Source organism: Macaca mulatta, chromosome X, assembly GCF_049350105.2.
Source record: "Macaca mulatta isolate MMU2019108-1 chromosome X, T2T-MMU8v2.0, whole genome shotgun sequence".
Taxonomy (NCBI): Eukaryota; Metazoa; Chordata; class Mammalia; order Primates; family Cercopithecidae; genus Macaca; species Macaca mulatta.
In genome coordinates, this window is record NC_133426.1 from 142058657 (window position 1) to 142070916 (window position 12260).

The window sequence follows — 12260 nt, forward strand, 5'->3', positions numbered from 1 at the left end:
ATGAAACATGTATATTTGAGAATTTGGGGGACCCCTTGAAGTCTACCCATGGACCCCAGCTTAAGAATCCCTAATCTAAAGGATGTAATTCACTTCAGGTACGGCATCTGCAGCTGAAACAAGGTGTGTAGCCCTTACCTTGAACTTGACAGATTGGGAGTACAGGATAGATTAGGCAGAGAACCATAAGCCCTGAAACTAATTTCTATATTAGTGTAATATAATAAAAGTCTTCATCCTGTAGTACAAATCACACTAATGTGTGTAGTGTGGATTTTGCAACTTGGATGAGACAAATGCATAGAGATATAATACACTGGCTCTTCCAAGTGTTACACTTAAGCCAGAAGGATTTGCTAATTGGTTAATAGAGTCACCTATGGAATTTAATTTGTAAAAATTCAGAGATGGCAGTCACAGCCTTTTTATGTGGATACAACAAAAAAGCCCTACACTGTAAAGATGTATGTTCTATTTCTAAACTGTAAAGATATATGTTCTACTTCTATTAATATATAGGACTCTATAGCAATCAGTAACTGTTAGGCTCTATTTATGCAAGGAACACTTTCAGACTGCCATCTGTTTTATCTTAAAAATGTGAGATTATTGCTACAAGTTGTCTGTAAGCTACTTAAATTCTCTCAAGATGCTACAACTAGTTAGAAAAAAAGGAGCAGGCTTAAAGCAAGAATGTAAAAGCACAAGAAACAGAATAATCTCACAAACATAATACTGAGCAAAGAAGCTAGACAGAAAAGATTACATATTGTGTGATTCTGTATTATATACTTTCAGAGAGAGGTAAAACTAACTTACTCTGTTAGAAGTCGGGATAGTGGTTTCTCTTGGGGGGATGCAAGGTAGTGGATAGAAGACGACACAAGGAGATGTCTGGTTTTGTTCTGTTTCTTTCTTTCATTCTTTTCTTTTTTGTTTTTTGTTTTGTTTTGAGAAGCGTCCAGCCTGTTGCCCAGGGTGGAGTGCAGTAACACAATCGTGGCTCACTGTAGTCTCGACCTCCTTGGCTCAAACAAAGTGATCCTCCCACCTCAGCCCCCCGCAAAGGAGCTAGGACTACAGGCATACACCACAATTCCTGGCTAATTTTTAAATTTTTTTTTAAATAGAGACGGAGTCTCACTGTGTCGCCCAGGCTGGTCTCAAACTCCTGGGCTCAAGCAATCCTCCCACCTCGGCTTCCCAGAGTGCTGGGATGATGGTATCAACCATTGTGCCTGGCCATGTTCTGTTTTTTGACTCGTGTGCTGTTTACACATGTACTTTCACTTAGTGAGCATTCATTGAGCTATATACTTACAGTTTACCCCCAAAAGTGCTAGAAATGTAGAGATATGGATAATAGATTGCTAATTTAAAATAAAGATAAGACCTTTGAATTTATGGGTTGAAAAACATTTTTACAATGAAAGCAAATAAAATTACAAATTATAGCTTTTCCCTAAAATAACCCCTCTTTTCTATATAGCACATTTCTTGGAAACCTTCTTCCAAGAAACTTAAGAAATACTGTCCTTGCTCCTGCACAACCCCTTAAATATGTCATTTGCCTCTTTCCTGTACTTTATGTTACTTTCTTTTAGAGTATTCTTAACGTGATGAATTAGCAGTAGTGAAAAAGAATAAAATGAACCGGTAGCCAGGAAATTTGGCAAAACCACAAAGGAGACCAGAGCCTAACCCTAGCTCTGTCACCAACTATGTGGCCTTGCACGAGGCACTTATTTTGTCTGAACTAGCTCTAAAGATCCTTTGGAACCCTAAAAATCTATGAATCTGTGGCTGATGAGGAATTTGGAAAAACTCAAGGGGCCAAGGAAGGTAGGAAAGAGAAAGAGAGAAAGAAACAAAATACAGTGCTTTTCCTTTCATGGGAATCATAGAGCTGACCCTTGATTGCCTTGTGCATGTGATTTTTTAAATCTTTCTTTGATGAATTTTTCCTCTCTTCTAATATATACACTTAGGAAATAAAATCCAACATGGTTTATTGCAGTTATCTGTTTCTATTATCATTCAAATTATGACACAAAATCTAGTAGACTCATGTTTTAGTACAACTCATGTTCTGTGGGGTCATAAATTACATAAATTACATTACATAAATTATAACAACTTATTCTTAGTGATAACTTAATATTATAAGAAGGTAGTGAATTGGTAGGTGATATTGGTGGTAGCGAGAACTAGCAAGGTAAATGGATTCTGTTAAATGTCAGGGTTTGACTTTTGTTGTAAACGATTCTGCCAAAGGACTTTGGAAAAGTAAAGGTCCAGGTCTCCAAAAGTATATATTGGTGGTTTGGACCAAAGACTGAACATGGAACAGAGAAAACATGGCAGCTAGGGGACCCCAGCACAACATATCAACTGTATGGGGGCTGATGATACAGGAATCACATCAGGAAATCAATAAGGAGTAAGAAAATAGTCACATGGAATGAAGATCAATGTTTTAATCTTCACTGAATGTTTACCAGTGTAACTTTTTTTTTTTTTTTGAGACGGAGTCCTGCTGTGTTGCCCAGGCTGGAGTGCAGTGGCACAATCTCAGCTCACTGCAACCTCCACCTCCCGGGTTCAAGTGATTCTCCTGCCCAGCCTCCCGAGTAGCTGGGATTACAAGCGCGCCACCACGCCTGGCTAATTTTTGCAATTTTTAGTAGAGATGGGGTTTTGCCATGTTGGCCAGGCTGGTCTGGAACTCCTGACCTCAGGTGATCCACCCACCTCGCCCTCCCGAAGTACTAGGATTACAGGCGTGAGCCACCGCACTTGGCCACTACCAGCATAATTTATAAGAGAAATGCCTTCCAGGTTGACCCAAAGTATCTCTTTGCTGCCTCAAAATAATTAGCACCCGTGCCTGGCTTATTATAATACGTTACTCCGTAAATATTTATTGAAAGAAAAATGAATAAATGGGTAGGGGAAGGAGGCAGCAAAGAGCATAGAGCAATAATAGTACAATGAAGACTGTTTACATAATCCTTTAAGTAGGCTTTGTTTTTGTAATTTCATGCTTCAGGCATGGGACTATGTTCTATTTTCCTTGCAGTCTGCATTGGTTACCACTTGTTCTTTTGAGAAGTTAATTTGTTTTAGTGGCTCGTTTCCTCTTAGCAGTATTTCAGCTTTATTTTTCATTTTGCTAAGTAAGTAAATATGTGGGTACCGTTGATGTGGCCTGTGGTCTCTGAATGGTTGTTGCATAGTATAGTTTCATTTCTTAATATAATTTATAGAAGAATTGCAATCTGAACATTCATATTTAGTATGATTTTTTTGAGACAGGGTCTCGCTCTGTCACCCAGGGTGGAGTTCAGTGGCACAGTCATGACTCATTGCAGCCTCAAGCTCCTGGGCTCAAGCCATCCTCCTGCCTCAGCCTCCCAAGGGTCTGGGACCATAGGCTCGTGCCACCATACTCGGCTAATTTTTTAAATTTGTTATAGAGATGAGGTCTCCCTTTGTCACCCAGGCTGGTTTTAAACTCGTGGCCTCAAGCAGTCTTTCCACCTCAGTCTCTCAAAGTGCCAGGATTGTAAGTGTGAGCCACCTGTAATCCTAGTACATGAGTCTGGCCTAGTATAATATATTTTGACATAACCATAGGCTAAAAACACTACTGCTATTTTAAAATTACAATCAAATTGTGCCATAGATGCTGCTATGGAATGTTACTGTGGGTTTGGTTTGACATAAAATCCTTATTGTCATCACTGTGCATTACTTCATGTTCTTCTCAGGTATTTGTTACTAGCAGTGGAAAGTACAATGAACTTGGATATCCATTTGGTTATTTAAAAGCCAGTACGACTTTAACTTGTGTAAACCTCTTTGTGATGCCTTACAACTACCCAGTTTTACTTCCTCTTTTAGGTAAGTAAAACATGTGCCATTGAATCATCTTTAAAATACATCGGAAATGAAAAATCCATAATGGACTAAGCATTTTAAATGTAGATGACAGTAAAAAACTGATTTGAAAGGATAGAATTTGCATACTGTTTTCTGTTTTGTTTGTCTTCTTTTTGTTGTTTTTACATCAAACAGAAGAGAAGCTTGACCTTCAGTGTGTGATTCTTATGCTGTTCTTCAGGTTGCAACTTCCAATGCACGCCCCACCCCCAGTCCCCAGTTTGAAGTGCACTTGGCTTTTTTGTATAGTTTGGGCCAAAAAATACCAAAACAAAGCTACCATGGGGTGGGAGTAATGGCTTATGCTTGTTTCTCCTCAGAAGATAAATGCTCTTGAGGCATCTGTTTTAGGCAGAGTAGCAAGTTAAGGAAATAGGTACCAGAGCAAATTCTGCAATGACTGTGATTGTAGAAGCTGTGGTTTCCATAGCAAGATTCTAAAAGGAACAATTCAAGAAGCTGTTACTCAGATACTAATGAAAATGGAGTGGAGATATTTTCCCCTTATTTGAAGAGCCACATCTGTTTAGAGTAATGTAGTACTTACTGCACAGTATCCTTCTAGTTGTAAAGTTGTAAATGTTTTTATTTCATGGAGTTTCTTAATTTTTGCAAAAATGGTCAAATCTTTACTAAGTTTTCATATGATCACTAAAACTATGAGACTTTTAGTGCTATAAATACAACATACATTGAATATACTGAAATTGCAATACTTTTCAAATGTTGAGTTAAGAAGTTTAAGAATGAGTCATTATAAATGTATTAGCATGATTATTTTATATAACCTATCTACTTTATTTCTTAGTCCAACCTAAGAGGGATGTTCTCTTTCTAAGAGCTGATTATCATTAACATATAATATAAGTTATAGCTTTCAGATTAATAAGACTGCCAGTAAAAAAGTATCTGTATTTTGCAGATTTATTTATCCCTTTTCTTAAATATGTCTTTATGACTTCAGTTTCCACAACTATAAAGTGAAGAGATTAGACTATGTAATCTTCACTTACACTGTTAATGGTATTATTTTTCTATTTTTAAGTACATTTTTTTGATCTACTTGATCTATTGACATACAAAAAGCTGTACATACTTGATGTATACAACTTGATGGGTTTGGAGATAAGTATATACCCATTAAACCATCACCTCAATCTATGTCATAAACCTATCAGTCACCTCCAAGAGTTTCCTCCTGCCCTGATAAGATCTACCCTCTTACTGATCTTTCAAGTACACAATCCGTACTGTTAACTGTAGGTACTATGCTAGAAAACATTATGCTGAGTGAAATAAGCCAGACACAGAAGAACAGATACTGCATACCACTTACACACTTTTTATTTTGAGATAATTGTAGATTCACATGCAGTTGTAAGAAATAATATAAAAAGAGATGACCTCAAAAGCACAGGCTACAAAAACAAAACTAGATACATGGGACTGTATCAAACTTAAAAGCTTGTGTATCAAGGAACATGATCAACAGAGTGAAAAGGCAACCTGTGGAATAGGAGAAAATATTTGCGAACCATATATCTTATAAGGGCTTAAATTCCAAAAAATATAAGGAGGTCTTACATTTCAATAGCAAAACAAAAACAAAACCCTAAATAGCCTGCTTAAAAAATGGACAAAGGACTTGAATAGATATTTCTCCAAGGAAGAGGTACAAATTGTCAACAAGCATATCAAAAGATGCTCAACATCACTAATCATTACAGAAATGCAAATCAAAACTACAGTAAGGCATTACATTACACCCCTCAGGATGGTCACTATCACAAAAACAGAAAATGAGAAGTGTTGGTAAAGATGTGGAGAAATTGGAATTCTTGTGCACTCTTGGGAATGTAAAATGGTGCAACCAATATGGAAAACAGAAGTACCTCAGAAAATTAAAAATAGAATTAACCATATGATCCAGCAATCCCATTTCTGAGTATATATCCAAAAGAATTGAATCCAGAATCTTGAAGATATATTTGCACACCCATGTTCACTGCAGCATTATTTACAATAGCCAAAAAAAAAAAAAAAAATGCCACTGTTGGATAAATGAATAAAGAAAATGTGGTATATATACATGCAATGGAATATTATTTAGCCTTAAGAAGGAAATTTTGTGACATGCTACAATATGGATGAACCTAGTGGACTTATGCTAAGTGAAATAAGCCAAATGACAAATATTGTATGATTCCACTTATATGAGGTATTAAAAGTAGTCAAACTCATAGACACAGAGGCTGGGTGAGGGGGAAATGGGGACTTGTTCTTCAGTGTGTAACTGAGTTTCAGTTTTGTAAGGTGAAAAACCTCTAGAGATCTGTGGCACAGCAATATGCATACAGTTAACACTATTGGACTGTACAGTTGAAAATGGTTAAGATGGTAAGTATTACGTGTTTTTAATCACAATTTCTTTCTTTTTCTTTTTCTTTTCTTTTCTGTTTTCTTTTTTTTTTTTTTTTTGAGATAGAGTCTGTCTCTGTCACCCAAGCCAGAGTGTAAGGGCATGATCTTGGCTCACTGCAACCTCTGCCTCCTGGGTTCAAGTGATTATCCTGCCTCAGCCTCCCAAGTAGCTGGGTTTACAGGCGCACACCACCACGCCCAGCTACTTTTTGTATTTTTAGCAGAGACGAGGTTTCACCATGTTTTCCAGGCTGGTCTTAAACTCCTGACCTCAAGTGATTGGCCCACCTCGGCCTCCCAAAGTGCTGGGATTGCAGGCATGAGTCTGCACCCAGCCTAAACACAATTTTTAATAACATTTTTTAAAAAGAAATAACACAGAAAGATCCTATATACTCTTTACTCAGTTTTCTCAAATGGAAATCTTGCAAAACTACAGTACAGTATCACAATTGTGATATTAACATTGATGCAGTGAAGATACAGAACATTTTCATCACCATAAAGATCCCTTATGAGGCCCTATTATAGCCACATCTACCTGCCTCCTGTACCCATCCCCTCCTTAACCACTGCCAACCACTAATCTGTTCTACATGTCTATAATTTAATTATATCAAGAATGTTATATAAATGGAACCATTCAGTATGTAACCTTTTGGGATTGGCTTTTTTCACTCAGTGTAATTCTCTAGAGATTCCTTCAGGTTGTTGCAAGTATCAATAGTTTGTTCCTCTTCACTGCTGAGTTTACAAACTATGACATGAATATACCACAGATTCTCCACCTGTTCACCTGTTGAAGGACATCTGTGTTGTTTATGCTTTTTGGCTATTGTGAATAAAGCTACTGTAAACCTTTGCTTCCAGGTTTGAACATAAGTCTTCACTTCTCTGAGATAAATGCCCAGGAGTGAAATTGCTAGATCCTATGGTAGTTGCATGTTTAGTTATTTGAGAAACAGCTTAAGTGTTTTCCAGAGTAGCTATACTATTTTACATTCCCACCATTAGTGTATGAGTGAACCAGTTTCTCTGCATCTTCATCAGCCTTTGGTGGTGTTAGTATTTTTTAAATTTTAGCCATTTTGATAGGTGTATACTGATACAGCACTGTGGTTTTAATTTGTATTTCCCTAATGGCTAACAATATTGACCATCTTTCTATGTGCTCATGTGCCATTGTATATGTTCTTCGGTGAACTGACTTTTCCCTATATTTTAATTAGATTGTTTGCTTTTGTTACTGTTGAGTTTTGGAAGTTCTTTATATATTGTAGATACTAGCCCTCTGACAGATAGGTGACTTGCAAATACTTATTTAGATCTTTTCTGATCTTTCATTGGTGTTATGCAGTTTTCCACATACAAATACAGTGCATATTTTGTTATATTTATACCTACTTCATTTTTTGAGTAATTGCAAATGGTATTATATTTTTGATGTTGGTATCTACATGTTCACTGCTAGTATATACAAATACGGTTGATTTTTATGTTAATATTGTATCCTGCAACTTTACTGAGCTCACTTATTAGTTGTAGGAGAGTTTTATAGATTCCCTGAAATTTTCAATGTAGACAATTATGTCACCTGCAAATAGAGACAGTTTTACCTTTTCTATTCTTATCTTTATGCTTTTTCTTTTCTTTTCTTGCCTTACTGTACTGTAGAGAACTTCCAGCACTGTGTTGAATGGCAGTGGTAAGATGTATGTTCCATCAGTGCTTGACTATGCACTATTCATTCTTCAATTAAGCATAATGCTTTTGTAGATTTTCTTTATCAAATTGAAGAGTTCTGGCTGGGTGCGGTGGCTCACGCCTGTAATCTCAGCACTTTGGGAAGCCAAGGCAGTCCGATCACCTGAGATCAGGAGTTCAAGACCAGCCTGACCAATATGGCAAAACCTCATCTCTACTAAAAATTACAAAAATTAGCTGGGCATGGTGGCACACACCTGTAGTCCCAACTACTTGGGAGGCTGAGGCGGGAGAATTGCTCGAACCCGGGAGGTGGAGGTTGCAATCAGCCAAGATCACGCCACTGCTCTCCAGCCTGGGAGACAGTGCAAAACTCCATCTCACAAAAAAAAAAAGGTTAAAGAGTTCCCCTTCTATTTGTATTTTTCCGAGTTTTTAAAAATCATAAATAGGTGTTAGAGCTTCTCAAATGCTCACTCTTTCTTTTTTTTTTGAAATGGAGTCTAGCTCAGTTTCCCAGGCTGGAGTGCAGTGGCTCGATCTCGGCTCACTGCGAGCTCCACCTTCTAGGTTCACGCCATTCTCCTGCCTCAGCCTTCCAAGTAGCTGGGACTACAGGCGTCCACCGCCACGCCTGGCTAATTTTTTGTATTTTTAGTAGAGACGGGGTTTCACCATGTTAGCCAGGATGGTCTCGATGTCCTGACCTCCTGATCCACCCGCCTCAGCCTCCCAAAGTGCTGGGATTACAGGCGCGAGCCACCGCGCCCGGCCTCTTTTTTTTTTTTTTAAGATGGAATCTTGCTGTGTTGCCCAGGCTGGGGTGCAATGGCATGATCTCAGTTCACTGCAACCTCCACCTCCTGGGTTCAGGCAGTTCTCCTGCCTCAGCCTCCCAAGTAGCTGGATTACAGGCGTATACCACCATGATTTGCTAATTTTTATAATTTCAGTCAGAGATGGGGTTTCACCACATTGGGCAAGATGGTCTTGAACTCCTGACCTCAGGTGATCCATCTGCCTTGGCCTCCCAGAGTGCTGAGATTACAGGCGCGAGCCACTGGGCCCGGCCTCAAATGTTCTTTCTGCATCATTTGATATGACCATATGACTTTTCTTCTTTAGTCTGTAAGTATGATGGATTACACTAATTTTCAAATATTGAACCAGCTTTCTATCCCTGAAATAAATCTCACTTGGTCATGGCATATAATTCTTTTCATATATATTACTGAGTTCTATGTGCTAATATTTTGTTGAGTAATTTTGTGTCTATATTCATGAAAGATATTGGCCTGTAGTTGTCTTTTTTGTTGTTGTCTTTGGTTTTAGTATCAAGGTAATACAAGCTCTTCATAAAATGAATTGGGAAGTGCTTCTCCTATTCTGTTTTCTGGGAAAGATTGTGTATAATTGGTATTAATCATTCTGTAAATTTGATAGAATTCCTGAGTGAAACTATCTAGTTCTAAACATTCCTGTTGGGAGTTTTAAAATTATTAATTTTAAAATTCAATTTATTTCATAGTTATAGGGTTATTCAAATTATGTACTTAATTGAGTGAAATGTGGTTATGTGTCCTTTTGAGGAATCAGTCCATTTGTCCATTTCATCTAAGTTGTGAAATTTGTGTGTGTAGAGTCATTCTTGGCAATCCCTTATTGTCCTTTTGATGTGTACAGAGTCTTTAGTGATATCACCTATATTATTCTTGGTATTGATAACATGGATCTTATGTCTTCTTTGTCTTTGTTAGCCTTGCTAGATGTTTGTTACTTTTATTCATCTCATCAAAGAACCAGCTGTTTCATTAATCTTATCAATTTTTTTCTTTTTAAAATTTCATTGATTTCTTTATTTCCTTTCTTCTCCTTTAAGTTTGTTTTGCTTTTCTTTTTTGATTCTTGGTATGGGATCTTAGATTATTGGTTTGATACTTTTCCTCTTTTCTGTTGTAAGTAGTACTTAGCCTTTAATTTCTCTCAGAACTAATTTAGCTGATTTCCACAAATTTTACATGTTGTCCTTCATTTTCATTCACTTTACTTTGTCTTTTGATTTCTCCTGAGACTTATTTGACCCATAGATTATTTAGAAGTGTATTGTTCAATTTCCAAGTGTTTTGAAATTTACCTATTATCTTTTTGTTACTAGTTTCTAGCTTGAATTCCATCATGGTCAGAGGACACATCTGTATTTGATATCTACTCATAAATATGTTGCCATTTGCTTTATGGCAAATGATATTTTCTGTCTTAATATATATTCCAGCGGTGCTTGAGAATAATGTACGGTCTCATGTTGTTTGGTAGGATATTCTAGAAGGGTTAAATTATTCCTGTTGGTTGATGGTGTTCTGCTATATCCTTGTTGATTTTCTGTCTATTTGCTCTATCAGTTTTTGAGAGAGGGGTATTGAAGTCTCCAACTATAATTGTGGATTTGTCTATTTCTTTTTCAGTTCCATCAATTTTTGCTTCAACTATTTTGCAGCTTTTACTTGGTTCATATACATTTAGAATCATGGTGTATTCTTCCTTGATGGATCATTATGTAATGTATCTTTGCTAATTTTCTTTGCTCTTAAGTCTGCTTTATCTGCTACTAATGTTTTTCTTTGACGTTTGCATTATATATCTTTTTCCATCATTTTACTTTGAACTTGCCTGTAACTATTTTGTTTAAGTGAGTTTCTTATGGACAGCACATTTTTGGGTCATGTTTTTTAATCCACTCTGCCAATCTTTGTTTTCTAATTGATGTATTTAGATATCTGCATTTAATGTGATTATTGTTATGTTAGGGCTTAAGTATGCCATCTTATAGTATTGTTTTCTCTTTGTTCTATTTTTCTTTTCTCTGTTTTCATTTTACTGGCATCTTTTGGGTTATTTAAACGTTTTTTAGAATTCTATTTTCTTTTACCTATAGTACTTTCAAGTATATTTGTTTGGATAGCTTTTTTAGTGATTGCTCCAGGTGTTATATATGCATAACTTACCAAAGTCTACTCGTTCTCATTATTTTACTAATTTGAGTGGAATATAGAAACTTTATCTCTCATTATATTCCCTTACCCTCCTCCATTTATACTAAAATTATCTGAACTATTTTATGTACAATTAGAAACACATGCGGCCTTGTTATAACTTTCGCTTCAACTGTCAAACATAATTTAGAAAACTCAGGATGAAAGTCTATTGTTTTAAACCATATTTTGGCATATCCTGTTCTTTCTTCCTGATAATTCAAGATTTGTTCTTTTATATTTAATTTCTGTTTAAAGAACATCTTTAGCTGTTTTTTAAGGATAGGTCTGCTAGTGACAAATTCTCTTAGTTTCTCTTCATCTGAGAATATCTTGATTTTCCCTTCATTCCTGAAATATATATATATTTGTGTGTGTGTGTATATATATATGTGTGTGTGTATATATATATATATATATTTTTTTTTTGCTAGGTATAGAATTCTTGGTTGACAGTACTGTTATTTCAGCACTAGAAAAATGCTGTGTAACTGCCTTCTGTTCTTTTGGTTTCTAATAAGAAATCTACTTTAATTCGAATTGTTTTTCCTCTGTAAGTGAGGTATTGTTTTTCTTTGCTTTCAAGATTTATTTCTGCCTTTAGTTTTCGGAAGTTTGATTATGATGTGTCTTGGCATGCATTTCTCTGAGATTATTTTGTTTGAGGTTCACTGAGCTTCTTGAATCTGTAGGTTTATTTCTTCTTCCAAATTTGGCCACTTTTCAGCCATTATTACCTTGAGTACTTTCTCAGCCCCACTTTCTTTCTCTTCTCCTTCCAGGATTCTGTTGACATGAATGTTAGATCCTTTCTTGTAGTTTCATAGGTTCGTTAGGCTCCGTTCATTGTTTTCATTCTATTTTCTCTGTTATTCAGATTGGGTAATTTACATTGTTCTATTTTCTAGTTCATTGATTATTTGCTCTGTCCCCTGCATTCTGTTGTTGAGCCTATCTACTGAGCTTTTTGTTTTGGTTATTGTATTTTTTTAATTCTAAAATTTCCATTTAGTTATTCTTTATATCTTCTATTCTTATTTTCTATTTCTTTGCATGTGTTTTCATTTGTTTCGAGCCTGCTCATATTATTTTTTGAAACATGTTTTATGATGGCTGCTTTAAATTGGATATTTTTAACATCTCTATTATCTTGGTGTCAACATC

The 12260-nt window shown here is 36.2% G+C and overlaps 1 protein-coding gene across 12 annotated transcripts in view; it reads left to right on the forward strand.

Annotated features, from left to right (window-relative positions):
* The window catches only part of INTS6L (integrator complex subunit 6 like), a 62807-nt gene that overhangs the window by 32500 nt on the left and 18047 nt on the right, over nucleotides 1-12260 (forward strand). For all 12 annotated transcript variants that reach the window (XR_013412575.1, XR_013412576.1, XR_013412577.1 and 9 more), the window contains 1 exon segment: nucleotides 3771-3903. Coding sequence is in view for 8 of the 12 variants with exons in the window: in NM_001265682.1 (NP_001252611.1) it covers nucleotides 3771-3903 (133 nt within the window). In the remaining 4 variants the exon portion in view is untranslated.